Source organism: Sinocyclocheilus rhinocerous, unplaced genomic scaffold (genome assembly GCF_001515625.1).
Source record: "Sinocyclocheilus rhinocerous isolate Xijiao unplaced genomic scaffold, SAMN03320098_v1.1 scaffold887, whole genome shotgun sequence".
Classification (NCBI taxonomy): Eukaryota; Metazoa; Chordata; class Actinopteri; order Cypriniformes; family Cyprinidae; genus Sinocyclocheilus; species Sinocyclocheilus rhinocerous.
The window spans coordinates 1,168,890-1,181,400 of NW_015634028.1; the positions used below are offsets into that span (position 1 = coordinate 1,168,890).

The 12,511-nt window shown below is 35.5% G+C and overlaps 1 protein-coding gene across 1 annotated transcript in view; it reads left to right on the forward strand.

Moving 5' to 3' along the window:
* The window catches only part of galnt13 (polypeptide N-acetylgalactosaminyltransferase 13), a 77,277-nt gene that overhangs the window by 60,672 nt on the left and 4,094 nt on the right, over positions 1-12,511 (forward strand). Inside the window, exons 7-11 of the mRNA XM_016559121.1 lie at positions 725-842; positions 1,018-1,198; positions 10,225-10,364; positions 11,203-11,301; positions 12,107-12,241. Coding sequence (XP_016414607.1) covers positions 725-842; positions 1,018-1,198; positions 10,225-10,364; positions 11,203-11,301; positions 12,107-12,241 — 673 coding nt within the window. The remainder of the gene's footprint in view (positions 1-724; positions 843-1,017; positions 1,199-10,224; positions 10,365-11,202; positions 11,302-12,106; positions 12,242-12,511) is intronic.

Sequence of the window (12,511 nt, forward strand, 5' to 3'; positions counted from 1 at the left end):
GTTTAAATTTAACCACTGTATTTTTAAATTAACCCAATTTACTGAGACAAACAAAAATATTTTTTTGTTTTAACAGTCAAACACAAAATAAAAATTAAACAAATATCTAATTTCTAATGTTTTACATGCAGATTAAATAGGTCTGAAGAAAACTTTTGGCTTGTCTCCCGAAGCCACAGGAGGGCGCAATGAGCAAAATAATGCAGTGCATTAAATTGCCAATGAAAAGGAAATAACTGTCTATAAACAAAAAAAAAATGTGCATTACGTCTAAATTAACTCATATAGATCAAACATAATTTCGTAAATTGCATAAACAATTATAAACAAAACAGCATCATGTATTTATGCATTGCTTAATACAAAGAGCCGAAGCGCCATTCACGCAGATTGCATTTAAAAACATGAGACGCAGCGAAAAGGAATAAACCTCACAAATTCGTGACGTGTTTTCTAAAAGTTACACATGATATCACCAGTCGTCTGATGACAGCTCATCACTGGCTTGTTCAGTGGGACAAGCAATGACAATTGTCAAGAAAGTCTGTCATTTTTCCGTACTAAAATGTGCACATCTAGTATCCACATTAGGACACACAGAGCAAAATGAAGTGTCATTTAAAAAAGCAAAAAAAAAACAATGTATTGTTAAAAAAAAAAAGCATTTTTACAGACAAATAATTTTATATCATATTTAAAAAATATATTATTGAATTATATACAGAACTCCCACAATGGCAGGAGGTCTGTTCTCTATTGACAGAAGTTATTTTGAAGAGATTGGCACCTATGATTCAGGCATGGACATATGGGGAGGGGAAAACCTTGAAATGTCTTTTAGGGTGAGAGCTCCATTTTATGGTAGTTTAAAACATTAAAAAAATAGCAGGGGTCATAAATGATGATGTTCTGCCTTATTATATTCATAAATACATGCTGCTTTTTTTATTGTAATTGTATGTGGCCATGTTTTAAAGATCCTTGTTGATTGTATTTATTTTGTATGTGTGTGAATAGATCTGGCAGTGTGGAGGATCTCTGGAGATAGTCACATGTTCTCATGTAGGCCATGTGTTTCGGAAGGCCACACCATACAGCTTCCCTGGTGGAACTGGTCAGGTGATCAACAAGAACAACAGACGATTGGCTGAAGTCTGGATGGATGAGTTCAAAGATTTCTTCTACATCATCTCACCAGGTAATACTCTTCAGGAAATCGCTAAAAGACACTTCACTTACTGAGATGGTCCATCACATTATCTTTGGAGCTTTAATTTTGGTTGTTATGACCAGTGGTGTAGCGGTGCCTTGAGAAGTGGGTATACTCTTAATTTTTAAGTGGCCCAGCAAAGGATGAACTCCCTGTGTTATAAACAGTGACATGCAAGACTAGTTTTGCATATTTAGTTCACCCCAAAATGGGGCAGTAGTATTTGCACAGTCACTTAACTTCTGCTGCTTGACTTCACAAAGTAAGGATCATTATGAAATGAATATTAGCCATAGAATAGGTGCAGATTTTGCAATAAATAAAAATAAATAGAAACAATTAACATTTTGTCAGAACCTCTAGTAAATTACGTTATTTTCTTTAGTTGTCCAGAATCGTAGGAGAATCATGATCTCTATTTGAAACAAAATTTGTGATTCTTACGCAGAGCTGCTCCTGTGTGTGACTGACTGTTTGCTCTAACTGACAGGTTTTATTATTGTTATTATTATTATTATTATTATTTATAATTTTTTTTCTCTCTTTTAATTGACCGAGAAATCAAATGCACTGCTGGACAATAACCAATCATTTGTGTTCTATAATATTTTTCCTATATTTTCCTAATGACAATTTTATGATTTGTTTATATACAAACACTTTTTTTTTTTATTACAGAATAAGGCAGAAGATATATTTTGTCGTTTCTATAGCCAACTGTAATAAATGCTATGTCAATTAGCACTGCATTGTTCAAATGCTTTTTATTACCTGGAGATGACTTGAAAAACACACATAAACCATATATTGTCGCAATCGTGTGTTTATTGTCTTCATGTTTCATCAGTCAAAACCTTTCTTTTTATTCAGCTTAGCTACAGCAGAGATTGCTTTGGCTATGATAGCTGAATGCCTTTATCCATATTAGGGATTTCCTGGTGTCATAAGTTATTACTTCTACGAGTCAGTTTTGGACTTTCTGGGTTCGAGTATGAATGAAACACACTGCATGAGAGTGTTTACGCCTCGGTCCCGACCGTATCATTGTCTTTGGGTGTTTTTAGGGAATTTTTGCATTAATTCAAATGCGAATGGATTAGCTACTCACGTGCTGGACTCTCATGGTTTTGGCTAATTCAGGACAACTGAATGCTGCTCATCAGAGGGGATTTAGAAGTGGGTATACGCAATGCTGACTGATAAAGACGCTGTATACCTGCGTATTCCCTGCAATGTGTAATTAAATTACAGTTACTTATGAAAATGTTAAAGATTACAAAGGGGATTACATTTGAATATTTACACACATCCACATACAGATTTAATTGATTTCTTTCCCAAATTGCACTGACTACTCTGAGACATACGGCTCTATGACGGAATATGCCACATTTTGGACGAATAAATCAAAAGTAGTGTTAAGTTAAGTCCTCTTAAATCAAAACGCGATATGGACTAGTGTCTGTGAATATTAAGCCGCAAAAAGACAATATATGAATCCTGCACGTTCTGCATATCTAGGGAAATCAGGCGCGGACTGGCCATCGGGAGAACCGGGACAATTCCCGGTGGCCTGGCAGCAGATTTGGCCCGCTGTTTTAATATTATTATTGTATAATTGCCTGCCGAATGTACTAAAGCGATTATTTCTGATTTCACCATCCATTCGATAATTAAATCTCTAATAAATCATGAATCGGTTAGTCGTGACTGGCAATGCTTCGGCTCGCGCGCTCTCAGCACCTCCGGCAAACGGTTTGGATCAGAGTAATCAATGCGAGAGAGAGAATGGAGTGGACTGTGGAGGCGCACAGATGGAGCATAGAAGCAAAACTAGGCCTACTGTTCTGGGTTTCAAGTGCAGGTCAGTTTCATCTGTAAATATGCTATTGTAATTTTGTCTTTGTTTACTTAGTTAAGCAGCAGCAGCCCATTGCTCATCAGTCATCACTCAAAATATTGTATAAAGGACATCATTATTATTTATTGTAACGTTATAGTAGTAATTTAGCAGACAGATAATCATATTTTATAATAGGTTTAGGGCAAGCTAGGGCAGACAACACAACCCTTACGAAAATTAATAATGATTTTACTATAAATCCAAAGACAATGGTTACTATTGTCAAAGCATGGTAACCACAAATTAACCATGGTTTTTGCTACACTAACCATAGTTTAACCATGGCATTTGTAGTAAAAATAAATACAAATGGTAATCCATTGGAAAAAAAAAAAAACATGGTTAATTTTTGTAAGGGAAAAACATGACTCATGTTCAGTAGGATTTTTATATAAAGATATTGTAGTGATGTACTAATTTTGACATGTAGGCAATTTAGAAAGTATAGTTTTGTTAAATCTTGAGTATTAAAGTCATGTGAGAGATAGATATCAGGGCAAAATAAAGAGACTGAAAAGAAAAATGGAAGTGAAGGTGCAGTTCAGGAGATATATATATATATATATATATTAATAAAATAAATGGAAAACAAAACAAAATTAAAAAAAAACATTCCTTGACAAATTCTGTTCCACAACCTTTCCAGTGAACGTTTTCCAACAAAAGACACTTTTGATCTTATTCCTACCATGAAACATCAATATTTTATCCCCATTCAACTTTAACAGCCACTACTGTGCCACATCCCCCTAAAACATGTTTTACATCCATCTGGCTTGCTCATATCTGCTGATCTGGACAGTCCGCAAGCGTTTCTGCTATAGCGCAGATCAGTGGGACAGATATTTCACCCTGATGAGAGACTTTCCTTCTTTTATTTATGCCTGGCATTGTGCTAAGTGTCTGAGTTCTGCTTCGCTGCTCACGTATTCATAAATGTTCTGCTTTTCTTATCTGCATCTGGCCCCTAGGGAGACCTGGGAAATGTAGTGCTATAGTGGGGTTAGAAAGCCTCAGCACCCTGTACAAGGACAATAATGAGATTAGCCTTTACTGAAACCTCTGTCAGTTCATTTGAGAGGGAAAGATTCAGGAGGAACTCTGTGGTAATGTGGAGCACAGGCGGGGATTGTTCCTGGAAAGGTGTCCCAGAGGTGCTGTGTTGTGGTCTGCAGACTGAAGCGTGTGTGTGTGTTTGTGTGTGTGATGAATAAATAGTGTGGTCTGGTATGTCTTGAGGCTATGGAAGTGACTGTTCTGGAGAGAAAGACTGAGGTTATTTGAAATGAAGAGATTTGTGGCGCAACAGAGGGAAGTTCTTACACATTTAAAGGAATAGTCCCTGATAGCTCACGCACATCTCAGAGACGTCTGTTTGGCGTCTGCATTTACATCTGCAAGACGTATTTTTTAGAGTGTTTGCACATCTGCAATACGTTTATCGGACGTTTCCTATCAGATGCCAAAAATACGTTTAGAAGATGTCTTTAAGATGTTTATGATTTAGAATGTATGTAAAACTGAATCTTAAAGATGTCTATCAGATGTTTGTACACAGCAGATGATTTCCAGATGAAGCGATCTTTAACATACATCTTGCAGACGTATGTGTGCTGTCTGGGGTCCACTTACTTACTTGAAAGCTATTTCTAACATTTAAAACGGTATTCAGTGCATGGAATACACAAGCAGATGTTTAAAACAATATTCACACTAGACATCTATTGTGTAAAATCTTCTAGTCTTAATCTGTACCTGAACCGGTTGAAAATCAATAAAAAATATGTGACGATTTAAGTCGGTTGATGTGTTAAATTAATCGCAATACATTTGAGGTGGGGGTTTATATGAATGTATTGCTGCAACCCTTATACTATGCCCTAAAATTATGTACTCTTTTTGTGAAGAAAAAGTACATACTTTTGAGTATGTAGAAGAATAGCAGGCAAGCTTTTGTACATACTACTTCATCATAGCTGCTTCTTTAACGGACGCTCTGTTGCTTAGTTACGTGCATTCTGTCACTGTTTAAACTGCCCTGTCAATCATCTTGTCACAGTTAACATCATCCACATTTCGTTTCATTTGATTTCCTACTGTATTTGAGAGAAATGAAGAGGCACGTTGATCTGCCAGTCGCGGGTCTATCATGCCGAGAACTCTACTCATGTGTTTGCATAATGATGCATTTAAGAGTTAATGACCAAACGTATCATTATAAAAGTTCACAGTGTTGCTGAAGATTATATATAACGTGGATAACATTAAATTTATATTTTTCATCAGGTTAGACATTGATTTTTTTATCACTCAAATCTCTTTCTTTACCTGTCCGTGGTCGCGTATATCCGCCATGTTTGTAGTTTTTTAACACTTTTTTTATGCGTGTTTGTAGTTCTAATCGAATCCTCATCCACCGCGCAATGTGTTGTGGGCAATATTAGCCGTTAGAGTGTGCATCGATCTGCACTTCGAATTCTAACCGGAAGTAGTAGACCATCCGGGAATCTTTGGCATACTTTTTTAAACATACTATGATTTGGGACGTACTAATTCTATTTTCAAATACTATTTAGGATGGATAGTATGTGAATTGGGACGCAGCATATCTCTTTGTTTAGCACGTCTTTGTTTATAGCTGCAACCAAGGAAACGCTGTATGGCTGCTGTTCCATAAGCGCCACCTGCTGTCAGAGAGTGAATTTTGCGTTTTCATTCAGCCCGTCTGCCGTTTTTGTTTCGTTCAGATGTTTTATGTAGCATAATTTCACAAAATCAAAGACATACCATTCTGTTTTGCTTCAAATTTTGAATTTATACATTCTAATAAAATAAAAAAAAACTGCTCATGCTGCATGTTTGCAGCGTCTTTGTTTGGATTGTGATTAAAATGCAGTGGTTGCCTCTAATTTAAATAGAGCACAGGCAAAGCTTTAGTTTGAGATTTCAGAGAGATTACTTTCATTTGTATTATTTATTTATTTGATTTTGATTTCGCAAAAAAAAGAAATGTGCAGCATTTTGTCCGAGAAATAATAAAAGGACACTTTTTCATTTATAATTTGTCTTACATCTCATTTTGTTCAAATCGTATTGTGCAATCAGTATCGTGAATTGTATCGCATTGTGAGTTGAGTGAATCTTTAAATCCCTAATAAATAATTTTTTTTAAAAAGGAAGCCTGACCCGAGACCGACCTGATAAAATTAAATGGCAATTTTCCCAAACCTGACTGGATCTGAAAGAAAAAGCAGTGATGTTTGCACAACCTGCAGCCCTGCATGCCAGTGGCAAGTGGAGACTTTTTCAACCAGGTATAAAACAGATCAAAATCATAGATGACAAATTAAACACTATAGGCAAATTAGATGTAAAAGTATGCCCATTTTCCTAAATTATTTGTAGATTCATTCGCTGATCCTTTTTCATAACATTTATTTTCGCTATATTTTCAACCCATGTTTTCAGATAATGTAACCTTTGTGTATGCCAAAAATTTGGGAGATTTTTCCCCCATGGATCTTTCATGAATTATTTGAGAAAATATACAGTTATGGTTGCTATTTGTTTAAAAAAAAAAAGATTTATTTGAGTAGTATGGCATCAATTGCATTTAGATGGTTTTCTGTATTCATTATCTGACAACAGTATGCTACATTGTTTTTCTGCTATGTCATAAGCTTTGTGTCGCACTTGAAATGACAGGGACATTCTTAGATTAATATTAATAAGCAAATCCCTGCACTCGTTGTCTTAAGTGGCTCGGATGTTGAAATGTAGACTGCACATCGTTGCTGCACACACCAGTTTCCTCTAGGGTTTCATTAATTAAAATTATTATTTTTTTAAAAGCAAAACACGATCCGAGTCAGAGATGACAAATTAGAAAAAAAAAAAAAAAGATGTTAAATTATGTCTTATTAACAGTTATGCCCATCGTATTCAAATTAAAATTACCAGAGACCCAAAGCTACTATCAGACCTGACCCGCAGCTGAGGTACCTGTCAAAGTTTTGTACAAGTATACTTATTAAGACCTCTAATTCACACTATTTGTCAAACAATGAAAATGGTTATTCATACAGTCAAGCTACAAAAAGGACAAAACGGCACTGTAGTATTCAAGTAGTCCTTATGATTCATGGACAATATTGAAATTGTTGCGTTGTATGAACCCATATGGTGGCTTCGGGTAAAGAACAGAGTGAAATATAAATCATTTATTCACAGAATAATCTTTATTTTGCAATAAATCTCAAGTCTCATTATACAATTTGAAGGGGGCACAAGTTTGGTTCATGTGTGTTTCAAACCAAACACGAAGTGGCAGAATTTGAGAGCTACAACAAAGATTTTCTGTGAATAACAACGTGCATTTCAGTTTGTTACATTTTGGCTTAATATGGACTTTGTGGACTACATTTATGAAACATTTATGTGTTTGTCCTGTTTGAAGTTTCAAGCAGCAGGAACATTGATTTTGCTTGGAAGAAAGAACGTTATGTGTGTTTAGAACAACGAGAGTAAGTGAATGATTGTAAACGTTTTGGATGAACTATTCTTGTAAATGTGGACTGAGCTCAGAGGGGAGAGGTATAACAGGGGACACAGTAGCACATAACTTAGACCCAGTGATCGCATCTGAGAGCAGCTCTGCCCCAAGGCGTCTACTGAAACACACAAGCTCATTTATCATCTGCACCACAGACAAAGAGAGACAGTGGGACAGAGAGAGAGGAGAGGTCACAATACAGCAGAAAATATCAAGGCAGACATAAAGAGAGAAAACGCTAGACTGAGGAAGAAATGCAGAAAGTCAACACTCAGCAGAAAGACACAAATGCCTGACACTTCAGCTGTCAGTGTGTGCTCAGTTCGCCGAGGCCTCTGGGACATCAGCGTCTGTGTGTGTGTGTGTGTGTGTGTGTGTGTCGTGCAGATATATTATCCTCTCTGCTTGAGGCACACACGTAGAAGAGACCACCTGTCTAGATCATCTCAAATGTGTGCTCAGTTCGCCGAGGCCTCTGGGACATCAGCGTCTGTGTGTGTGTGTGTGTGTGTGTGTGTGTGTCGTGCAGATATATTATCCTCTCTGCTTGAGTCACACACGTAGAAGAGACCACCTGTCTAGATCATCTCAAAATGTGCATGTTTGTTTAAAGGGGTCATATGATGCGATTTCAAGTTTTCCTTTCTCTTTGGAGTGTTACAAGCTGATTGTGCATAGATAAGATCCCTGAAGTTGCAAAGACTAAAGTCTCAAAACCAAAGAGATATTCTTTATCAAAGTTAAGACTCTGCCACGCCCCCCTAAAACGGCTCATTCTAACACGCCCCCACATATCTACCCCACTATGTGGAAATATTTGCATAATCCCGCCGCAAATGTGCACGCAAAGAAAGAAGGCACCTACAATAATGTACAGTATTTGAAAAATAATGTGTTTTTTTAACATTAAAGCATGTCAGCATATTCTGTTACACCAAATACACAAAATAATGATCTTTAAAAAAGCATCATATGACCCCTTTAATATAAACTGAAATGGATAATGGAGAATAAGAATTTGGTTGCTTTTAGTTTTTAGACACTGGGATAGGCTCTGGTATCCCCGTGACCTTAAAGAGGATAAGTGGTTTGGAGAATGGATAGGTGGAATTTGAGTGTGAGCGCATAGGACATTTTATATAAACCGAGCATTTACTGGAGAAAAGTGAGGAAAAGTGATGCTGAAGCTTCCTCTAGTGTCTGTAGTGAAAGATGCAGTGCTTTCAAATTGAGACATTTGAGATTTTTCAGTGATTGTGTCATTGTGTTATATTTTAGGCATATAATGTTAGTCTGAGAATCTGCCTTTTTATAAAAAAAACAAAAAAACAACAACAACAACATATAAAATAAATTAAATAAAAACAACTTTGTGAATATATGGATATGGATAACAGTTCATGAAACCCCCCTTATTTCAGCACTAGTTGATCACATTACATCAATCAATCAATCAATCAATCAATCAATCATTCTTGACAAATGTCTTGTTTTTAGCATAATTGAAAGCATTAATTCAGCAAACTTATTCCTAAATGTCTTTAGTGATGAAATCACTCATCACTGTCAAATGTGTTTTAGCATCTATATTAAATTGCATAAAATCATTCATGATATTGTCAACTATAATAAATATAAAAAAATGTCAGAAATTAAATTAATTTTACAAACTCTATTTTTGAAATGAATATAATAGAGCATTTCTAACATTTTACCATTTTAGGGCTATTCACAATGTATTAATAACTTGTTTTAATCATTTTGTTGCTTCATAAGCAAATGACGTGAGAAAATAAAGGCGCATATATATATATATATATATATATATATATATATGTGTGTGTGTGTGTGTGTGTGTGTGTGTGTGTGTGTGTGTGAAACAATGTGTCATCACAATAGAAGAGATTCCAAGACGAATGGACAGAAAAGTACCATATATGGTACTTTTCTGTCCATTCGTCTTGGAATCTCTTCTGTTCTGGTGTTTTGTTTTCTTTTTTTCTTTTCTGTGTCATTGCATCTATGATTAGAATTCAATGCCGTATTAATACTGTTATTTGTATAAATATAATTATCTGTATGTATCAAATATGTGTTCCTAATTTGTGCTGGTTTATTTTTACAGCCCTAGTTTTACAGCCCTAGTTTAGTTGCTCATAGTTTCTTAAAAATATCCAGAATATAAGGTAAAAAAAAAAAAAAATAAATAAATAAATAATAATAATAATAAACCTACATAATTATTTAGAAAAAAATGGATCAATATAAGCTTTCTGGACTTGAGGGATTTGAGGGAACTATGAACGTTAAATATGTTTATGGATCACGGTCTTCCAGATGCTTCTGTGAAGTCATTATCTCTATAAATGTCCCATATTTTTTCCCCGGGTCATGTTTGTAAATGGGTTATTTACATCTATTCCTTTAGCAGGTGCTTTTATCCCAAGCAGCTTACAAAAGAGGGTCATGCATTCACATTTCACTATTATAAAAGGGCAGTATATGATGAATGTTATGGATGTTGATATGATGAATGTTATGGATGTTGTGTTTCTCCAGGTGTGGTCCGGGTGGATTATGGCGATGTTTCTGCTCGGAAGGCTTTGAGGGAATCTCTGAAGTGTAAACCCTTCTCATGGTACCTGGAGAACATCTACCCCGACTCGCAGATCCCACGCAGATATTTCTCACTTGGGGAGGTAAGAGAATTTCATTGTTTTCTTTTTTTAGTTTTTTTTAGTTTATACTAATGAGATGGGATCTGGCGCAACTTTATCACTTCACAAGGTGCATGGAAACAAACTGTGTACAAGAATATGAAAAATAATCCAGCATCGCTTGTGATGAAGGGAACTTTAATACTTAAAAAATACCAACGTGTTTCAAGAGCCTTCCTCAGCTTCAACACACATCATGAACAGACATTTAAAACCACATCTCCATATTAGATTACTCATTCACAAATTAGCAACAAGCTTCACTCAAGACGTCACACTAATTAATTAGAGTTAACTATCCAAAAGCAACAATCACCCAATCAGAGTAGATCCACATCAGATTAACATATCTTACACATAAAAAAAGAGTCATACAACACGCTTAAAACCACCATCACAAAACGTCTTCAAGAGAAAAACCCTCATTCATACCTTTTGGAAACAGACTTTTCAAATAAAAGATAGTTTTCTTGTTTGACATGGCATTAAACGAATCAGAGTTGTTAATAAATTGCTTCTGTTTGTCATTTTGCACAATAAATATGCAGCTTTATGCATGTGTGGGGTTATGCCAAGACCTCTGCAATACAAAACAATTTCACTTCCTGCTCAGCCAATGCTGTTCTTGTTGTGTTGAGCAGTTCTACTGTTCCCTCAATGCAGTCTGCAATAAATGTATTTGAAGCTTTTCATCAGTTATACTTTCTCATAAAACCCAAGGACAATGTTCAACTGTGAAAAAAAAGATGACTTACAGTGCTTGACTGAAAGAACACTGCATTCTATGAAATCTTCAGACTTTATCCTCTTATGTTATTAGATCAGAAATGTTGAGACAAATCAGTGTGTGGATAACATGGGCCGTAAAGAGAATGAAAAGGTTGGCTTCTTCAACTGTCATGGAATGGGCGGCAACCAGGTAAGAAAGTTGTAAAATTAAAGGATTACCGTACAGATAAATTTAAATGTAAACAAAAATTAATTAAAGTCTACAAAACAGAATAGTTCAACCAAAAAAAATTGAAATTCTGCATCCAACATTAATCATATCCATCATATCCATTAATCAAACCTCTACAGTATGGCTTTCTTTTTTGCTGTTGAAAACAAAAGGATATGCAATGCACAATATGGACAATGCATTGGGACTTAGGCTGTAAAAGAATGCAAAAGCACTAGGAAACTATCATCCAAGTATTATGAAATCTTCGAAAGTAATACAAACATTTTGTGAGATATACAGATTTTTAAGTCATTATTAACTGGTCTTAATCTTTACCTCTGAAATGCTGGAAGCAGATCTTTGAGTCAGCGTGAAACTGAGAACTCGAGATATGAATCAGTGTGAACTGTGATCGAATCATTCAGAACGCATCTGTGAGCTGGATTAATCAATTTGTGAAAAGATATGACTCAAAAAAAAAAATTGTTTGTGAATCATGAACATTGTAAGGACAGCTATAGGGAAGATGTCAGGATTACTTAGTGAATAACAGCTTAAGTCATGATACTTTTAAGGTGCTTTTGCATCTTTGTTGTAAGCTTGATAGCCTAATTTATGGTTGAACTAATCCTTTACTCTTTGTTGCTAAATTGAAAGATTGGCTAACACAAGTGCTGAAATGTTGATTATATATGTACGTAATCAAATGTAAATGTAAATAAAGTAAGGGATTTCATAATAATGAACAGAATTAACTCTCAGCTGATTAATCCGTTTGCAGGTGTTCTCATATACGGCTGACAAAGAGATCCGGACTGATGATCTGTGTCTGGATGCATCACGGCTTAACGGACCTGTTGTTATGCTGAAGTGCCACCACATGAAAGGAAACCAGATGTTTGAGTACGATGCAGAGGTACATATCACACACACCAACAACATCACTCTTGCACACACTGACTCTAAGTCAATGTAATATAAATATCAAATTACACATAGCTTCCCTTACAAAAAATCAAAAAGAAGAAGAAGTTTATTCAAGTGTGCTGTTAGTACACTTCTTTTCAAGCAGAAATAAGAGAGTGTATTGTTCACACATATTGGCATCCTTGAGGTTGTACTCTAGCATGTATTTTACATGCTATGTTATAAACTTATAGATTTATAGTAATAAGTCAGCTTTGGG